The sequence below is a fragment of the Colobus angolensis genome, unplaced genomic scaffold, assembly GCF_000951035.1.
Source record: "Colobus angolensis palliatus isolate OR3802 unplaced genomic scaffold, Cang.pa_1.0 Scaffold22, whole genome shotgun sequence".
NCBI classification, from domain to species: Eukaryota; Metazoa; Chordata; class Mammalia; order Primates; family Cercopithecidae; genus Colobus; species Colobus angolensis.
Genome location: NW_012115377.1, coordinates 3,563,820 through 3,581,316, shown reverse-complemented (window position 1 = coordinate 3,581,316; position 17,497 = coordinate 3,563,820). Strand labels below are relative to the sequence as shown.

The 17,497-nt window shown below is 56.5% G+C and overlaps 1 protein-coding gene across 1 annotated transcript in view; it reads left to right on the top strand.

The window, feature by feature from the left end:
* The window catches only part of MLLT1 (myeloid/lymphoid or mixed-lineage leukemia (trithorax homolog, Drosophila); translocated to, 1), a 68,788-nt gene that overhangs the window by 33,969 nt on the left and 17,322 nt on the right, over positions 1-17,497 (top strand). The window contains exon 6 of the mRNA XM_011943624.1: positions 14,113-14,256. Coding sequence (XP_011799014.1) covers positions 14,113-14,256 — 144 coding nt within the window. The remainder of the gene's footprint in view (positions 1-14,112; positions 14,257-17,497) is intronic.

Here is a 17,497-nt window from a genome sequence, read left to right as displayed (position 1 = left end):
GAGCCAAGATCACGCCACTGCACTCCAGCCTGGGTGACAGAGTGAGACTCCGTCTCAAAAAAATAAAATAAAATAAAATAAAAATAAAGAAAGAGAGAAAAGGAAAAGGAAAGAAAAGAGAAAGGAAGATTTTAAAATTTTTTTGTTGAGAGAGTCTCACTATGTTGCCCAGGCTGGGCTGGAAACCCTAGCTTCAAGTGATCCTCCTGCCTCAGCCTCCCAAAGTGCTGGGATTATAGGTGTGAGCCACCAAACCTGGCCACGTTCTTTGTTTAACTTTTTGAGTAACTGCCAGACTATTTTTCAGCAGCTGTGCCATTTTACATTCCCCCCAGCTGGGTATGAGGGTTCTGATTTTTCTGCTTCCTCACCAGCAACTGATTTTCTGCCTTTTTGATTATAGCCGTCTGTCCTAGTGGGTGTGAAGTGGTGCCCGGTTAGGTTTTGATTTGCATCTCCCTGATGACTGACGGTAATGAGCATCTTTTCACGTGCTTATTTGCAGTCCATACATTCTCTTTGGTAAAGTATCTGTTCAGAATTTTGCCACTCCCTGCCATTAAAAAAATTGGGTTAGCTGTTTTCTTGTTGAGTTTCAAGAGTTCTGTATATACGCTGCATACAAGTCCTATACCTGGTGTATGAGTTGCAAATATTTTCTCCAAGTCTGTGGCTTATTTTCTCATTCTCTTAATAGTATATTTTTGTCTAGCAAACGTTTTTTATTTTGATGGACGGCTTACTGTTGTTTTTCTGGCAAGTGCTTCTGGTTTTGTGTCTGAAACCCTTTGCCACTTGAGGCCCATGCCTCTGTTTTCACTGTCCGCTGGCAGCATGCACCAGGCCCACTGTTGAGAGAGGTGGGGGAGACTGCTGAAGCGTAGCGGGTATCTAGTAAGGGAGGCCCTTGTCATTTATTCTTCGCAAATGAGGGTGTTTTTTTTTTAAGTGTGCGTTTACAGTGAGGAGGAGGAATTGCTTTTACTTCCATTTTTTGCTGGAGTTTTATAGATTTCTTCATGTGACAGGTATTTACCAAGTCCACGCCCAGTGAAGACCAAGTGAACACGTTCCCCTCTCTTGTGGAGTTCACAGACTGACAGGGCAAGAGACAGCAGACACATGGGAGAGGAAGTGCCCATCAGAATGAATTCCGGGAAGCCCAGGTGCTGGGTGCTACGAGTGTGTCACGGGGACCCAGTTAGAAAGGGTCAGGAAGGTTCTCTTAAGAAGCGAGATTGACTTCTTAAGTGAGGCTGAGAGGATGGGGTGGTCCCTCCTAGGGGGAGTGGCAGCTGTTTGAAGGGCAGAGTCCAGGTGATGAAGTGGGGTCTGGAGCGAGTGTGAGGGAGGTGAGCTGGGTGGGCAGAGCCGCTCATCCGCTGGGGGTGACATGGTGACATTTGCCGTTAGATCCTCCATAAGGAGTCAAGTCCTGCGGGTTCACCTGCCTCTTTGGGTGTAAGCTCTGTGGCTGTGGCTTCAGAAGCCCCAGCCAGGTGCCTGTCCCACACCTGTCCCCTGTGTTCCGGAGTAGGTCAGTGACATTATAATGCAGACCTGGCTCCGTCTCTCCCAGAAGTAATTCAATGGCTGCCAAACAGGAAGTGCTTGTCTGTGCCCTAGAGTCAGGAGGCAGGGTCAGGGCCTCGGGAGGGGCTGCAGGGCTGACCTGGAGGGCTTCGATGCCCTGGTCCTGGGTGGGGCACGGGCCCCAGGGCTGCTGGCCTCCCCAAGCCTTCATGGGGGGCCCCCACTGACATTCACGGCCCTGCTCGGGTTGGGACCGGCTCTCAGGGTCTCCTTCAGCTTTACTGCTTGGTGACCAGCCACGTTCCTGCTTTACCTTCCCAGCAGACTTGAGCACAGTTGCTTGTTGTCTTGCTTTGTTTTGAGGCATTAGCCAAGATCAGCACCTGGACTCAGGAGCTCTTCTCTGAGGCATCATTTGATGTGACTTAATTTTCCTTGGCAATCCTTTTAGCCCTCACCTTTGTCTCTTTCACACCAGTGCTGGCTGTCACGTAGTCCTGCGTTACTGGCTTGGCGTGCCTGGCAAAACCGAGAAGGGTGGAGAGAGCTGCTTTCAGATGGGGAGAGGGGTCATCTGAGATGACAGTGGTCCGCTGTCCTCTCCTGTGGCTGGCGTCGGCTCACGGCCCCCTAGGTGCCCTGTAGATGCTGTCATATGAGGGGATGCCGGCCGGGGCACTTGTGTCTATTGAACCTGGTACGAACGGTGCCAGGAAAGGGGAGTGTGGCTGTTTGGGGCGGTAAAACTTGCCCTGCCCCTGACCCCAGATTCCTCTTCCTTCAGTCTCAGTCTCCCGTGACTTGAGTTGAAGGAACCCGTCCTGAGAGCAGGAGAAGAAACGCGAAGGGTACGCACTGATTGTGAGAGACGGTCCAGTGTTGGAAATGGCCAAGTGTGAAAAAGAAGTTTATTGTGGTTATTTACCACTAATATTAGACTTCCTCCCCAACCCCTGCAACAAGCTGTCATTGGACAGGGAGCCACAGCCGTCACCAGTCCGCCGTGGTGTCCCACAGGCAGATGTCTGAGGGCACAGGAAGGGTGTTTTGCTTCATGTCATTAGGAAGTGTGCACGGGTTTATGTGGAGAGTTTTAAAAGTCAGTTAAACCACGCTGGCCTCAGAGCCTTAAGACCCTCAGAGGCATCTTCCTGACACATCCTGGGTGGCTTGTGTTGGGGGGCCCTAGGCAGTCGCACATGCCAGGGGAGGTTCCAGGGACACCAAGCCTGGTGCCCTCTGCACCCGCCACCCTCTGTAGAGTGGAGATGGCTCTCAGCCGCAAATGCTACCCCGTGCGGGTTCCACTTGGGCTGCCCCTGCATGCGCTTAGTTTGAGACTAGGGAGAGCAGGTCTTGAGGCAGGGAGGCCGGGAGCCCCCTCTGGGCCCCCATTGTTTTCTCCCCTTGCCCCTGACCCACTGGCGCAGAAGCCAAGCAACCCTCGCACGCCCTCCCTGGCTCCCAGGCTCCCAGGGCCTTGCAGAGTTCAGGAGGCGGGCAGCCCCTCTGGTGAGCCCATAGAGCGCTCCGCCAGGGACAATCGGCCGGTTGATGTGGCCGAGGGGGAGGCCTTGGCTGGTGGATTGCCGAGGGAGCCAGAACAGAAGCCACATTGTGTGCGGGGACCCGGGGCAGGGCCGAGCTGCCGCGTTGTGACAAGCCGCATGGATGCGTGCCAGCTGTGGCAGTCTGTCTTTCCCTGGAGCATCCTCTGTTCCCTGAAGTGGGTCCCCAGACGCATCTGTGTTTCCTAGAGGGCGGGTCTGGAGCCGGGCAGAGAAGCGCAAGGAAAGAAAGAAGGCACCCACCGCTGCAGGGAGAGAGGAGGTGCTGCGCAACCCTGCGCCCGCCACGGCCACCCCAGGACCTCCAAAGCTGGGACGGTGGGACGGCCCAGAGGCCCAGAATGCCTTCTCCTGGGTCCCTAGAGAAGGGGCTGGAAGAATTGGCTGGGCATCGAAAGCACCCATTATGTTCCCCAAATTTCCTATCTCGGCATGTGCCTGATAAAATTCTTTCCCGGCTTCTCGGAGGCCATCTTTCCTGACTGATGTTTGTGCCTCCTGTAGAGACAGGGCCGCAGGACGAAGGCATCTGCCCTGTGGCTCCCAGAGCAGGGAAGGTGCTGTCCAGTGAGGGGGCCGGGAGTCTGGCGCCATGGAGCCCTGAATAGACCCTGCCTCCAGCTGGACTCTGCCTGACACTGGCCTGGGGGACACGGGCTCTCGGGATGCGGCGGGGGTCTGGGAGCTGTGGGTTCCAGCGGCCTCAGTTCAGGGTAGAGAGAGGCTGTCCTCATACTGGGCATGAGGGAGGCAGGAGGCCCCGGGACTGACCACTCGCAGGTCTCAGCTCAGCTGCTCTTGGCCTGGCAGCATCGGGCTGGCGACTTTCATGGGCTCATCTTGGGGATACCTCCTCCTGTCTTCATTTGTTATGGTCTAGATTTCAAACTGCCATTTTGCACGTGTTTATGTTGCAGGCTGCATTCTCCCCTTTCTGGTGTCAGACTGAGGAGAAATCAGTAAGTTTGGCCTCCAGATAATAGAAGCCAACTTTAAGTCTAAAAACGTCTGTTTCCATGGAGAGCGTTTTAAAACGTGGTGTCTGCCTTTCTGCCTCCTCGTTTTGGTTTCTAATTGCTCATCGATGCAGGAATTGATTCCAATTATCGGAAATGCAAAGCGCACAAGGATGCAGGGTAGGAACTGCCTTTTCCGTCGCTTTGCCCCTGAATTCTCATGCTCTCTCGGGAGGTTTGTAGCTGAGTGTGGGGTCCAGTCTCTCCCTTTGCATCTGACATCACACCCACAGTGCTTTTGAATCTGAGCGCTGTAGGTTCCGTGGTGCTCTCAGTCTTGTGGTTTGTTTTCTTGTCCCGGCGATGTGTCCCGGGGGTCTCTGGGTCAGTGTGTGATGAGGAGTGGCTCTTGAGCACCTGTATATGGGTTGGGTTCTGCCTTTCCCACTTTGCAGGTGAGGATGCTGAGCACAGACGGGCAGCATCGCCTGCTCCGGCTGCACGGTGAGTGCCGGGGCCAGCTCGGCTCGGAGCCCGCCCTCTGTGTCACCTGCTGCATCTGTCAGGCTCCTTCCAGTGGCAGCAGCATGCTCCACAGTGGGGTTCGAAGTTCAAGGGTACAAGAAGAAAACTCCCCCACCTCCCCTGACCAGGGCCAGCCCCTTCCAGGCAGGCCTGTAGGTGGCCGGCTTTCACTCTTTCACATAGGGCTGCAGGCCCTGAGCACACCTGTGGGAGGGGGCTGGGTCTCTGGGATCTCCTTGGCTTCCAGGCTGAGCAGTCAGGCAGGCATGGGAGGGGTCTGGGCTAATGCCCCCCGGCTGTCCTCCCAGCCAGAGACACCACCGGCCTTCCTGCTTCCTTCCCATTGGATTCCTGTTTCTCTCTCAGGCTCAGAGAGGTGCAGCAGCCCGTCCAGGGTCACACAGCGAGCCAGTGCTGAGCCGCTTCAGTACCCAGGAATCCTCTGACTCCTGGTCAGAGGTTTTCAGCCCACATTGTGCTGTTTTACCTAAGCCTTAAAAAAAATTTTTTTCTTTTGATGACAAAGCCAAGGTGACATATGCAGTTTACAAAGAATTGAAATCCTCTCCATGATAAGCAATGTTTGTCCTTCCAAAACAGTTCTCTGCGTGCGTGAGTCTGAGTGTGCGTGTGAGGGTGTGTGCGTACAGGTGTGTGGATGTAAGTGGGTGTGTATACGTACATAATTGTGTGTGTAAGTCTGAGTGCATGAGTGTGGGTGGTGGGTGTTTGTGTGTACACGGGTGTGTTTGTGTGTGTTTGTACACAGGTAGGTGAGGGGTGACTATGGACGTGTATGAGTGTGCACATGGGTGTGTGTACGTGGGTGTGTGGGTGGGTGTGTCTGTACACGGGTATAAGGGCAGGTGAGTGTGGGTGTGTGCGTGTGCATGTGGGTAAGTGTGGGTGTGTGTACGCACGTGTGTATGAGTGTGTGGGCATGAGTGTGACTCGCACCTCTGAACTCCCTGCCCGTGGCCCTCCGGCGTCAGCACAGGCCACCGCGTCTGGTTCTGGCTACGGTCCATGTCGTGTGTCCTGGCATTTGTGTCAGCTGCCGTTTACCTGACTGTTCTGGGGGGCGGGGGAGGGACATTTGGCAGCTCAGGGTCTCCCTCTGCAGGGGTGCCTCAGTGACCCCCTTGTACATGTATTTACACTCTCTGTGGCTATTTCGGTTGGGTCTCATCCTGGACGTGGGATTTGAGGGATGGGGTTGTTTCTTTCTTGGACATCTTTTTTCCACATTTCTGCTCTTCCCTTGCTTTCTCGCCAGACTGTGTGCCAGCCCCATTCCAGGTTGCCGTGGGCCGGTGGGCGCGAGAGCCTAGTGCCTTACAGCTGTGTCCAGAGGAGGGGCAGGGCTCTGTGGACATGAGATTGTGGGTTTGGCATTTATTGGTTCTGTGAGGCCGCGGTGAATGGCCAGATGCCACGAAACCTGAGCTTCCTCTCCTGGCAGCTGGCGAGAGAGTGATGCCCTCCTGGAGTGTTGGTGTGGACCGACTAAGGTGTGGGGTAAGGCCTGCGGCCCCGCGCGCATCCCCACAGGGCTTGCTCCCTGCTGCCAAGGTAGCCACCCGAAGCAGAGCAAGGCATTTGCCTGCTGGCCAGAGAAGGCTCTGGCAGAGGGCTCCATCTGGGTTCCATGGCGGGGACTTGCCCGATTCCCCACTGTCTTCCCAGTTCCAGGACAGAGGCAGGGTGGTAGGGACACAGGTGGTGTTGAATTCAAATTCAGAGCTGTGAGGCAGGCTGGGGGCAGAGCCAAGCATATCTATTTAATTCTTCTTTCTAATATAGACGACTTAAAAAGCATACACAGAAGCAGAGAGAATGGCAGAGCAGCCGCCCCCCACCTCTGGCTCCCACCGCCGCCAGCCTGCAAGGGGTGCTTTCACCTCTCTCCTCCCTAGGGTTGTTTTGAATCAGGCCCTAGACATCACGTCTTCTGATCTGTTAATATTTCCTGCTGTGCCTGTGAGAGATAAGATTCTTAAAACAAAGCAAAAACCCTAACCACAATATCATTCTGGCTAGAAATTAGTAAATTAGTAATTCTTTAACTTTATCACATGCCCAGTACCATCAGTTTCCCCTGTCATCTCTCACACACACAGTCAGCCCTCTAGAGCCTGCAAAAACCGAGGGAGGCTCTGTGCGTGTGAACATATATCTTTTAAAATTACGTGTTCACGTCGGGATTCAAGTAAGGTTGGAGCTTCCCTCTCTCTTTCCGTCTTTAAGTCAGGGTCTTGCTCTCACCCAGGTTGCGTGCAGTGATCTGATCATAGCTCACTGCAGCCTCCAACTCCTGGGCTTAAGGGATCCTCCTGCCTCAGCCTCCTGAGTAGCAGGTGCTACAGGTGCATCACCACACTCAGCTAATTAAAAAAATTTTTTTTTTTTTTTTGTGGAGATGAGATTTCACTGTGTGGACCAGGCTGGTCTCGAACTTCCAACCTCAAAGCGATCCTCCCAGTTCAGCCTCCCAAAGTGCCGGGATTGCAGGCATGAGCCATTGTGCCAGGCCCAAGCATTTTTCTTGATTGCTTTGTCTCTTAAGCGTCTTTAAACCATTTTCTTCCCTCCATCTCTTTTCCACTTTCTCTCTCTCTCTTCCCCTCCCCGTCACCCTACCTCCCCCAAGCCACCACCACTTCTTTTTTCCTCCCTTCAAATTATTATTATTATTATTATTATTATTATTATTTTGAGATGGAGTCTTGCTCTGTCACCCAGGCTGGAGTGCAGTGGCGCGATCTCGGCTCACTGCACGCTCCGCCTCCCGGGTTCCCGCCATTCTCCTACCTCAGCCTCCCAAGTAGCTGGGACTACAGGTGCCTGCCACCGTGCCCGGCTAATTTTTTTTTTTTTTTTTTTTTGTATTTTTAGTAGAGACGAGGTTTCGCCATGTTAGCCAGGCTGGTCTCGAACTCCTGACTTCAGGTGATCCACCGCCTCCGCCTCCCAAAGTGCTGGGATTACAGGTGTGAGCCACCATGCCCTTAATCTCCTTTCTTTTTTTTTTTTGAGACGGAGTCTCACTCTTTCGCCCAGGTTGGAATGCAATGGCGCTTTCTTGGCTCACTGCAAGCTCCATCTCCCGGGTTCACGCCATTCTCCTACCTCAGCCTCCCAAGTAGCTGGGACTACAGGTGCCTGCCACCGTGCCCGGCTAATTTTTTTTTTTTTTCTTTTTTTGTATTTTTAGTAGAGATGGGGTTTCACCATGTTAGCCAGGATGGTTTTGATCTCCTGACCTCGTGATCCACCCACCTCGGCCTCCCAAAATGCTGGGATTACAGATGTGAGCTACCATGCCTGGCCAAAATGTTTTTTTTAAACCCCAGCATATGTCTGTGAACCATGGGGCCTCAGAGGGGAATGCTGGGCAGCCGCTGGACGAGCTTGGCAGGGAAGAGATGGCCAGGAGACAGCAGAGGTCGGCAGGAGCTGGAAGACCTTGCAGGAGGGCTGGTTGCTCTCCCCTCACACCCAGGATTGGGAGGGAAGGCTGGGTGTCCTCCAGGTGGGGTGTGGGGCTGAGGGAGTATGGCCTGTCAGAGGTGGTGGCACCAGCAGGCGCTCCACGCGTGGCCCGCTGGTCACAGGGCCTTTGCCTTGATGTGCCTCGTACCAAGGCCAGCCTGGCCACTCGGCCCTGTGATCCTCATCCCAAGGAGCACTGGCAGGCGTGGTGGGCTTGCTGCCTGGACTCCCCACCCCGGGCACTGGCTGGTGCATGCTGCGGTCTTTGGCACAGGCACCTGTTTGGCCAGTTCCTCTGCATCTTAGTTGCCGAGGCCAGAGAGACGCTGGCTTGTGGCCAGCAGCCTGGGAGTGGGCAGCTGCTCGTGACCTGGCCCAGGAACACGTGACTCTAGGAGGCTCCTGCCATTAGTGGGTCACAGTGCAGTTCGGCTGGAGTTGCTAAGGGTGTCACACCTGGGCTGCTTGGCCAGCCACCTTCGACTTTGCCAGTGCTCACGGAACCTGCTGCCAGGCCTCAGGGGCATGAAGGTGCTGCCGTCCCAACATCCCCTAGAAGGCTGGTTTCCGGGGGTAGCCAAGAAGGGGTTCGCAGCCCCCTGGGGTGCTCCTAAGCTTTGTAGGCCCAGGTCTCACATAGAGGGCGTGCTGTTTAGTCATTCCCAGTGCCTGCGACTCACTGGCAGCTTCCAGCAGCCAATCTCGATCCCAGGATGCTGACCGCAGGGTACTTCGGGGCATGACCTCTACCTTGCCAGCGGGGGGCGTCCTCCCTGCTTTCCGGTGCTGCCCTCTCTGCAGTCGTGAACATGCCGGATCTCCTTGTTGTGGCTGCCTTCCCTGTTTGGTTTGTGTGGGCAACAGGAACCTCTCCAAGACCTGGGGCTTCCAGAGAACCTCTGCTGGGGTGCCTGGCTCTGCTGCTGCCCAGATCCCCGATTCAGCATCTTCATCTGTGATGGGGGGACACCAGGAGCACCTGGGTTTGGGGCTATGAAGCATTTGTATCCGCTGAGTGCTTAGAAAGTGCCTGGTCACTGTCAGCGCTCTGCAGACACTGACACGGTGCAGTTGGTGTCACACCGGTGTCACTGCCGCGTGGCTGTTTCGCCTTTGTAGCCTGACTGTCCGTAAGATTAGAGACCTCTCCTCTCTCGTGATCCCTGCCGGGATCTTATGGTAGGCGCCTGTGGCATTTTTGGTGGATACATGAGTATCTAGGGACGTTCAGCAGACACCGTGCTAGCCCAGCACCAGGCCCATCAGGAACAAAACAGGACGGTCCCATTGTGTGTGGTGTTCATGGGTCAGCAGGGTGCTGGGACAGAAGACAGACGTGCTTCGGACTGCGAGGAGAGCTGGCAGAGAGTGAGCTGTGCTCTGTGCTTGGGGACAGCAACAAGCTGGGGTAGGGGCAGGCGGGAGTCAGGAAGGGGTGAGCTGGGTGGAGGAGGCTTGGAAGAAGGCAGCATGTCGCTCTGGCTGCACCGAGGATGTGGCACCTCCTCCAGGCTCATTGAGGCCGTTGGTGGGCTGGGCGCATGGAGATACCGTGGCCTGAAAGGGAGCTGTGGTAGAAGCGGGTGACGGTTAGGAGGCAGGTGGTCCAGGAGAGAGGGGCTGGCCGAGGAGCTTGGACTCGCTGTGCAGCAGGGGTGCGCAGCCCGGGTGCACAGCTGTGGCCAGGAGCGTGGGTGGAGAGGAGAGGACCCGGTTCTGAGCCCCAGGGTGCCCCGTGCCAGGCAGTGGGCAGAGCTGGGGAGTGTCCCTGCGGCATCCCAGTGCTTTGGTACCGTCTGGCTGCGCCTCCCCAGGTGCCCTTGTTAGCCCAGGCTGCTTTGTGGGGGCGCTGACGGCTCCTGTGGACGATAGGGTGCTGTGGGCTGTGGCTGTGGCACTGCGGCAGACTCTCCCAAGCTGCCTGTGAAGAACCTGAGGCCTAGGAGGCAGGACCGCGGCCAGGCTCCCGCTGGTGTCCCTTAGGCCCCAGGCTTTCTGCACGAGGATGCTCCCCCAGGCACGTTCACCCTCTGCACAGCCTTGCTGCCTGGCATCCACTCAGAAGTTACCAGGGAGAGTTTGAAGCATTTACAGAGGCAGATGCAACAAACTCTCGTAGCTGCCACCCACCCAAAGGTGGTCCCTGTACAGCCAAGCCCGTTCCAGCCGGCGCTGCCCTCTCGGTCATTCTGGGGCAAATCCCAGACGTCCTCATTTCATGTGTCAATATTTCAAAAGAGGCCTCTAAAACAAGACAGTGCTACCAGGACCACACCCATGAATTAGTCATCTCTTATGTTACCATATTACTTGGTTATATTAATTGATGATTATAATCCCTTAGTCTCTCAATATGCCAGTGTTTAAAGTCCTGTTTTTTTTGTTTGTTTGTTTGAATCAGGATGTTGGTGAGATCCACACGCTGTGATTCGTTGTTTCTAGATTGTCCCGCCCCCCTTTCATTCACGCAGTCTTTTTTTGCTTTGCGATTTATTTGGTGAAGAGTCAGGACCATGTGTCCCGCAGAGCTTGGTACCATCTGGTTTTTGCTGCTTTTGGCCATGCAGTGGCACTCAGGGTCGTCCTCTGACTCGCGTGTCCCTGTCTTGGGGGCCTGAATCTGGAGGCTTGGTCTTTCTGGATGTGACTGTTGTTCCTGAGCTGAAACCTTTCTCCACCTCCGGACAGGGCTCCCCTCCTCAGGGGCAGCACCACCACCACTCTCCACCGCAGCCACGCTGGAGCCTCGGGGTCCCACGAGGACACCGCAGCCTGTGCCACTGTTTCCTGTGTGAGGCTGTGCATGCTCCTGGCGGTCCAGCCTGGGCACCCATCCACCTCTTAGCCTTCTTGAGCTGACTGGCTCCTGGCCATCCTTCAACCCCACCACAGCCCCCAGGGAGCCTTCCCAGCCCCTCCCACCCCTGCTGCTAGACCATCCCCCCTCCAGTCTGCCCTAGCATCTCACTTCCGTGGCTCGCTTGGAACTGGGCCAGCTGCACACCTCGGGGGAAGACAGGAGAGGAGTCCTCATAGTCCCAGGTTCCCAGTTTGGCAGGGACCCACACCCCCTGGGACAAATGTCTCTGTAAAGGCAAGGGGCACAGAGGAGGGGCACGCGGCCACATTTGAGTCCTTAAGGAGAGCTGCGTAGGGGACGTGTGGACTTGGAGGGGGCGTGTCGGGGAAGTGTGGACTTGGAGAGGGGCGTGTCGGTTAGGGATACGTCCAGTTGCTCGGACCAAGTGTGTAGTGGGGCTTCTTGTAAGGGCTGGTCTTCTTACAGGACATGAAGGCAGGAGGTGCCAGGGCCTGGCATCCCTCCACATAGTCCTGTGGAGGAAGCCGCCTCCACAGGCACCACCTCTCGAGTTTTGGCAGGACAAAGAGAGGTGGCGAGAAACTGTGTCCCTGCAGTTTTGTTTATGACTTGGGAAGGAAAGCCCTCCCTAGGCTGCCCTCCCTTCCGTCTCCTTACCCAAGCCTAAGTCACGTGTCCCCTCAGACAAGGGGAGGGAGCCCTAGCCTGGCCCAGACAGGTCACGCCTCCCCGCCTGGGGCTGGGACAGAGACCCACTCCTCTGAGATCGGGGCTTTCCCCACGCAAGGTCACTGTCAGCCACGCCAGCTGGCCTTGGATTGGGAACCTGTTCACTTGTCTGCCCTGACCGGACTTGTGGTTCTGGAGGCTGCTTCCCATGCAGGTGCACCTGGGACTCGTGGGCGGCCGCAGGAGCTGCCTTTGCCACCTGTGTTGCTAGCTAGTCCCCGACTCCCAGGAGGCACCTGTCCCCAGAGCTTGCAGAGTCTGGTGCCGCCTGTGCAAACCGTCTGGCACTGCAGGCAGGCTGGGGAGAGATGGCCTGCTGCAGCACCTTAAGCCCCTCGGTCTGTCCCCTCTTGCCAGGACTGAGGATGTGGTCATGCACCTGCGAGGTTAGGCTGCTGGGGAAAGGGCTGAGAATAAAGAGGGTGCAGAGGACCCCGGGCCTGGAGCTCTGCCCTGCGTCCCCACTGCTGACTGAGCCAGTGTGACGTCTCGAGCTTCTGAGCAGTGTTCCCCAACTCAGAAGCCTTCACGGAACGCCCATACTCTTAGTTATTTTTATGCCGGTGGACTGCATTTTAACAAAGTGCGTTGTAATTCACCTACCATAAAATTCAGCCTTTTAAACTGTGCAGATTTGGTGGTTTTAGTATATTCACAGTGTTGTGCAATCCTCACAAATTTTTAATTCCAGCATATTTTCATCACCTCCAAAAGAAACCCTTTGCCTGTTAGAGCCACTCCTGCACCTCCCACCCGCCCCCGGTACCCACTCACCCGTGTCTCTGCATTTGCCTCGGCCTCCCAAAGTGCTGGGATTACAGGCATAAACCACGATGCCTGGGCCAAAATTCTGAAACGTTTCTGAAGGTCACATGATCTATTTTTCTTTAGTTGCCTGTGCTTTTGGTGTCATATTGTAAGAAACAATTGTCTAATGCAGTGTCGTGATTGAGACCTGTATTTTCTTGAGAGCTGTGTGGCGTTAGTGCTTCTGTCCAGGTCTCTGATCCATTTTGAGTTGTTTCCTGTGTGTGGGTGAAGTAGGGCCACCTCCATTCTCCCACGGGTGGGTATCCAGTTGTCCCAGCACCATTGGTTGAAGAGACTCCTCAGTCCCCACTGAGTGGTCTCGTCACCCTTATCAAGCACCAGCTGCCCATTAATGTGAGAACGTGAGCCTGCATGTTTGCTTGTTTGTTTTTCAGACAGTCTTTCTCTGTCGCCCAGGCTGGAGTGCAGTGGTGCAATCTTGGCTCACTGCAACCTCTGCCTACCGGATTCAAGTGATTCTCCTGCCTCAGTCTCCCGAGTAGCTGGGATTACAGGCTCCTGCCACCATGCCCGGCTAATTTTTGCATTTTTAGTGGAGACAGGGTTCTGCCATGTAGCCCAGGCTGGTCTCAAACTCCTGACCTCAAGTGATCAATCTGCCTTAACCTCCCAGAGTTCTGGATTACAGGCGTGAGCCACCGTGCCCAACCCGTACACGTTGTTTCTATGAAAACTTCCCTTCCTCCATGTGACATTCGGGCTTGTCATGGTGCTGTTCTCCCACACTCCCTGTCCACTCCATTTTCTTACCAACCTGACGTCCCTGCTCCCAGGAGCACGTCTCCGTTTACTGGGACCTGTGGCTTACATCATTTGGGATGGGGCGAGGTTCTTAAGGAAAAGCAGATAAAATTGTCTTGCTTCGAAATTTCCAGGTTCACAGAAACGCAGCCTCTGCACATGCTGCTGGGCCTCCATGGGATCCCGGGCAGACAGCTCCTTCCGGCAAGCCTGCCTGCCCTGAGCCCTCCCGGCCTTTTCTGTGTTCATCACAGCCTCGCACTCACAGCCCTTTTCCCGGCCGTCCCATGAGCTCCTCACACCCTCGTGTGGAAGATTCATCAGCGCTGCCCCATGCCAGAGCGTCCCTGTCTTCTGGGCTGGTGAGGGTGCGGGGCGGCACCCAAAGTGGACAGAGCCTCCTGGAAACTGGATCGTGACCTTGTACTTTTGCCCCCTCTGGGCGCTGCTCTATCGTTTGAGTCTGCATCCTGCGTCGCGCATCTGTTGGGCTTGGCCGTGGCTGCAAAGGAAGCAGGGAGTGGAGGTGGTGAGATCGTGGGCCCCGGAGGCCTGGGGCAGGTCTCAGCGCTGCCATGCGTTAGTTGGTGTCTTTGCGCCTCGGTTTCCCTGTCTGTTAGTGGTGCTGCAAGGGTTGAAGGGGGTACGTGTTTCCTGTAACCGTCCGAGAGCATGGCTATGAATGAGCTTTGTTTCTGCCGTGGGGCCTGCAAGATCCAGTTAGCTGCACTTAGTAAGTTGTTCGATTTTGAATAAGGGCAGGGCAGGAGGTGCCCCGAGAGAGAAGTGGGCGCAAATTGGAGGGAGGGGAGCGGAGGCCTGGTGAGGGAGAGAGGAGGACCAGGGCCAATGAGAAGCTCTGTCCCTGCCCCACGACCACCCTCTGATGTGGACTTTCTTGTTTTCTCTGTTCCAGGAGGAGCCGAGGAAGGTCTGCTTCACCTACGACCTGTTCCTGAACCTGGAAGGCAACCCGCCCGTGAACCACCTGCGCTGCGAGAAGCTCACCTTCAACAACCCCACCACGGAGTTCCGGTACAAGCTCCTGCGGGCCGGCGGGGTGAGTGTGCCCCGCCCCTGCCCGCCAAGGGGCCGCCCTGCTGAGGCCGCTCTGCTGTGGCCTCCTGTGCCCAGCCAGAGGTGTCGGTGCTGGGGGCCGAGACCCGAGGCACAGGTCACACGGCAGCGCCCAACAGAGCTGGAGGGGACCTGGGAGCTCCGCAACCTGTGCCGGGGCGTGGTCGCTGCAGGTGACTCGTTGCTGGTCACCCTGTGCTTCTGGGTAGCCGTGGGTAATTAACACCTTCCTGCAGGAAGTGCCGGGAAGGGATGGGCGCGAGGCCGGTCTGACCGCGTGGCTGGGCCTGGAGCTGGCTTGTAACTAGCCGGGCAGGGCCTCCGCACAGGGCCCCTGCCATGCGCATCGCCATCACCTCTGACTTCGGGAGGCCAGACGACAGTGCCAGCTCTGGGGCCAGGGCTCTCCAGGAGTCGTGTGGCCGGGACCCCCATGCGGTGGCTGGAGTTGAGCCCTCCGGACCCTATGTGGGGGCAGAGCTCCCCACGAGGGCTCTTGGCAACAGGGTGGGCGCAGGTGCTGGTGTGGTTATGGAGGAGGGGTGCATAGAGGGAGGGACGTGCAGGCTGAGGCCTGGTCACAGGACAGCAATGCCACCTTCAGGGCTCAGGGCCCAGGGCCACAGACCCTTTGCCTGGGTGCTGGCCTGAGCCTGTGATGGAGTGGGCTGGGGTGGCGTGTTGTGTGTCGTGTGCAGTGTGTGGTGTGTCGTGTGTATGTATGTGTGGTGTTTATGGTATGTACGTGTGCAGTGTGTGGTGTGTCATGTGTATGTGTGTGTGGTGTTTATGGTATGTACGTGTGCTGTGTGTGGTGTGTCATGTGTATGTGTGTGTGGTGTTTATGGTATGTACGTGTGCAGTGTGTGGTGTGGGGGATGTGTCGTGTGTACATGTGGGGTGTGTCATGTACATGTGTGGGGTGTGATATGTTCATGTGTGGGGTGTGGTTGTATATGGGTGTGGTATGCACATGTGTGGGGTGTGATATGTACATGTGTGGAGTGTGGTACATATGTGGGGTGTGATACATACATGTGTGGGGTGTGGTTGTACATGTGTGGGGTGTGTCGTGTACAGTGTGTGGCATGTGTGGCATGTATGGGGTGAGTGGTGTCACACGTGGGGCATGTGGTGTGTGTGGCATGTGTATATGTGTGTCGTGTGGTATGTACATATGCTGTCTGGTGTGTCATGTATGGTGTGTGCATGGCATGTGTGTCGTGTCACTTGTGGGACGTGTGTGTGGTGTGTCACGCATATATGGTGTGACGTGTGTTGGGAGTGTGTGAATGTGTCATGGGTGTGTATGTGGCATATGTGACGTGTTGGGTATGTGGGTGGGGTGGGCCGCCTCTTCGGTGAATTGGGGGCACCATGGCTGTGGGTGTTGGGCTGAGGAGTCCCCCTTCCTCCTCCTGGGGCACAGTCAGAGATCCTTGGTGGCCGTCGTTTTCCTGAGAGGAAGGAGGCGTCTGTCCATGTAGAAGCTTGAGTGCATCCTGCTGCTATCCTTGTAGAGTCCCGCTTGTGGTTCTGATCTGCGGAGGGTGGTGCCGGCGTGGGTCTGTGTGGACAGCATGGGTCTGTGTGGATGGTGTGGATCTCTGTGGACAGCGTGGGTCTCTGTGGACGGCGTGGCTGAGTGCTGGGTGGCCCGAGGGTGTGGGGGCTGGGTCCCAGCGCCCTCCTGGCTCCGCTTTTCCACCTTCTTTCATGGCCAGGTATTTTCACCGCGTTTGCAGTAGGGGTTTTTGGGCGTTCCCCGGGGGTTCCGTGGTGGCGTGGCTTTGGGAAGTGGCATTCCCTGGGCCTCTCTGGGCTGCAGCCAGGACCTCACTCCCTGTGGGAGGCAGCTTCCTTTCCTCCGCAGCAATGAAGGCTCTGAGGGCATCGTCTCAACACATAAAAGCCAGGGGCGGGGAGGAGGCGTGGGGCGAGGTTGGGAGGAAGGGCCCATCAGGAGGAGGGAGCGCTGGCTCCACAGAGAGGCACGCAGGCTGCAGCAGGCGCCGTGGGGGGTCTCTGCCCCAGGCGCTGGGCGCTCTGCCCTCTGAGGGTGGGCTGCCCCGGGAGCTGGCTGGCTGGGCAGGAACTTTCCAGGCCTCCGGGGCTTGCCCTGGGCTGATGGCTGAGTGGGGCTCTCAGCCTTAGCAGCAGCCGGAGGTCTCAGTGGCGGAGGCTCCTCTTGGGGCTGCCCAGGACCAGGCAGTGGCCGTCTAGCAGCAGGTGACCCCAGCCCCTGCCGCGGAGCTGTCGGTGCTGGGAGACCCGGGAGGAGGGGCTGGTTTCTGTGTCAGCGAGCGCTGCTTTCTCTGCTCCTCTCACTGGGGGTCACTTGGAGATCGGTAGTTCAAGGGAGAGAGGGTAGGACTTTCCGCCGTTCCAGCCTTGTGCCCCTTAGGACCGTGTCTTATCTCTGCCCCCGTGGCTGAGGGTCCTTGTTTCCGTCGGGGAGCCTGGTCCTCCTGGCAGTGCCTTGTAGGAGGTGGGAGTCATCTGTGCATTCAGTTAGTTCCCAGTTCCTTTTTCTCAAAGGTCTGTGCTAGAGCGAGACACTGCGTGATCCTGAAATAGTCAGTCAGTCTAGGGCATTGTTTTGAGGGGAAAGAAGGTAGATTACCGTGAGAGTCAAAGGATTGGGCCTGAGCGGGAATGGGGCTCAGCCTCCTGGCAAGCCCGTCTGTGCATGGCGGCCTTCGGTGGCTCCTCCGTGAGCCTGTGAAGTGTGCGTGCCCCAGAGCGCGGAGGGCCTCCCGTGGCGTGTTTTCAGGGATGGCTGGGGCAGCGTGCTGTCGGTGCTGAGCTATCACGGTCAGAAGGCTCTGAGAAGCAGCTCAGAGTGGGGACCCTGGGGGCCCATGGCCCTCTTTTCAGCCTGTGTCCCCATGGCCGCATGACGTCAGCGTCTTCAGATGAAAGGCTTGGCTGGCTGGGAACCGCAGGTGCTCAAGGCTGTTAGCGGTGCTTCTTCTACCAACTTCAATACTTTTTTTTTCTGAAGTGTGTTTTCTTCTTTTGTTCTCTCTTGCGGCCGTCTGGGAGGCTTTTCTCTGTGGCGGTGGTGACCCTAAACTTGCAGTGTTGGTATTTCAAGACCTTGCTCTGAGCTTCCCCCTGCACAGCAGGTGTTTCCTGGGAGCCCTCCTGGAAGGACCCCAGAACTTTCGTCATCCATAGCCTCTGACGGAGCGCAGGAGCAGGTGCCCCATGCTGCGGGCTCG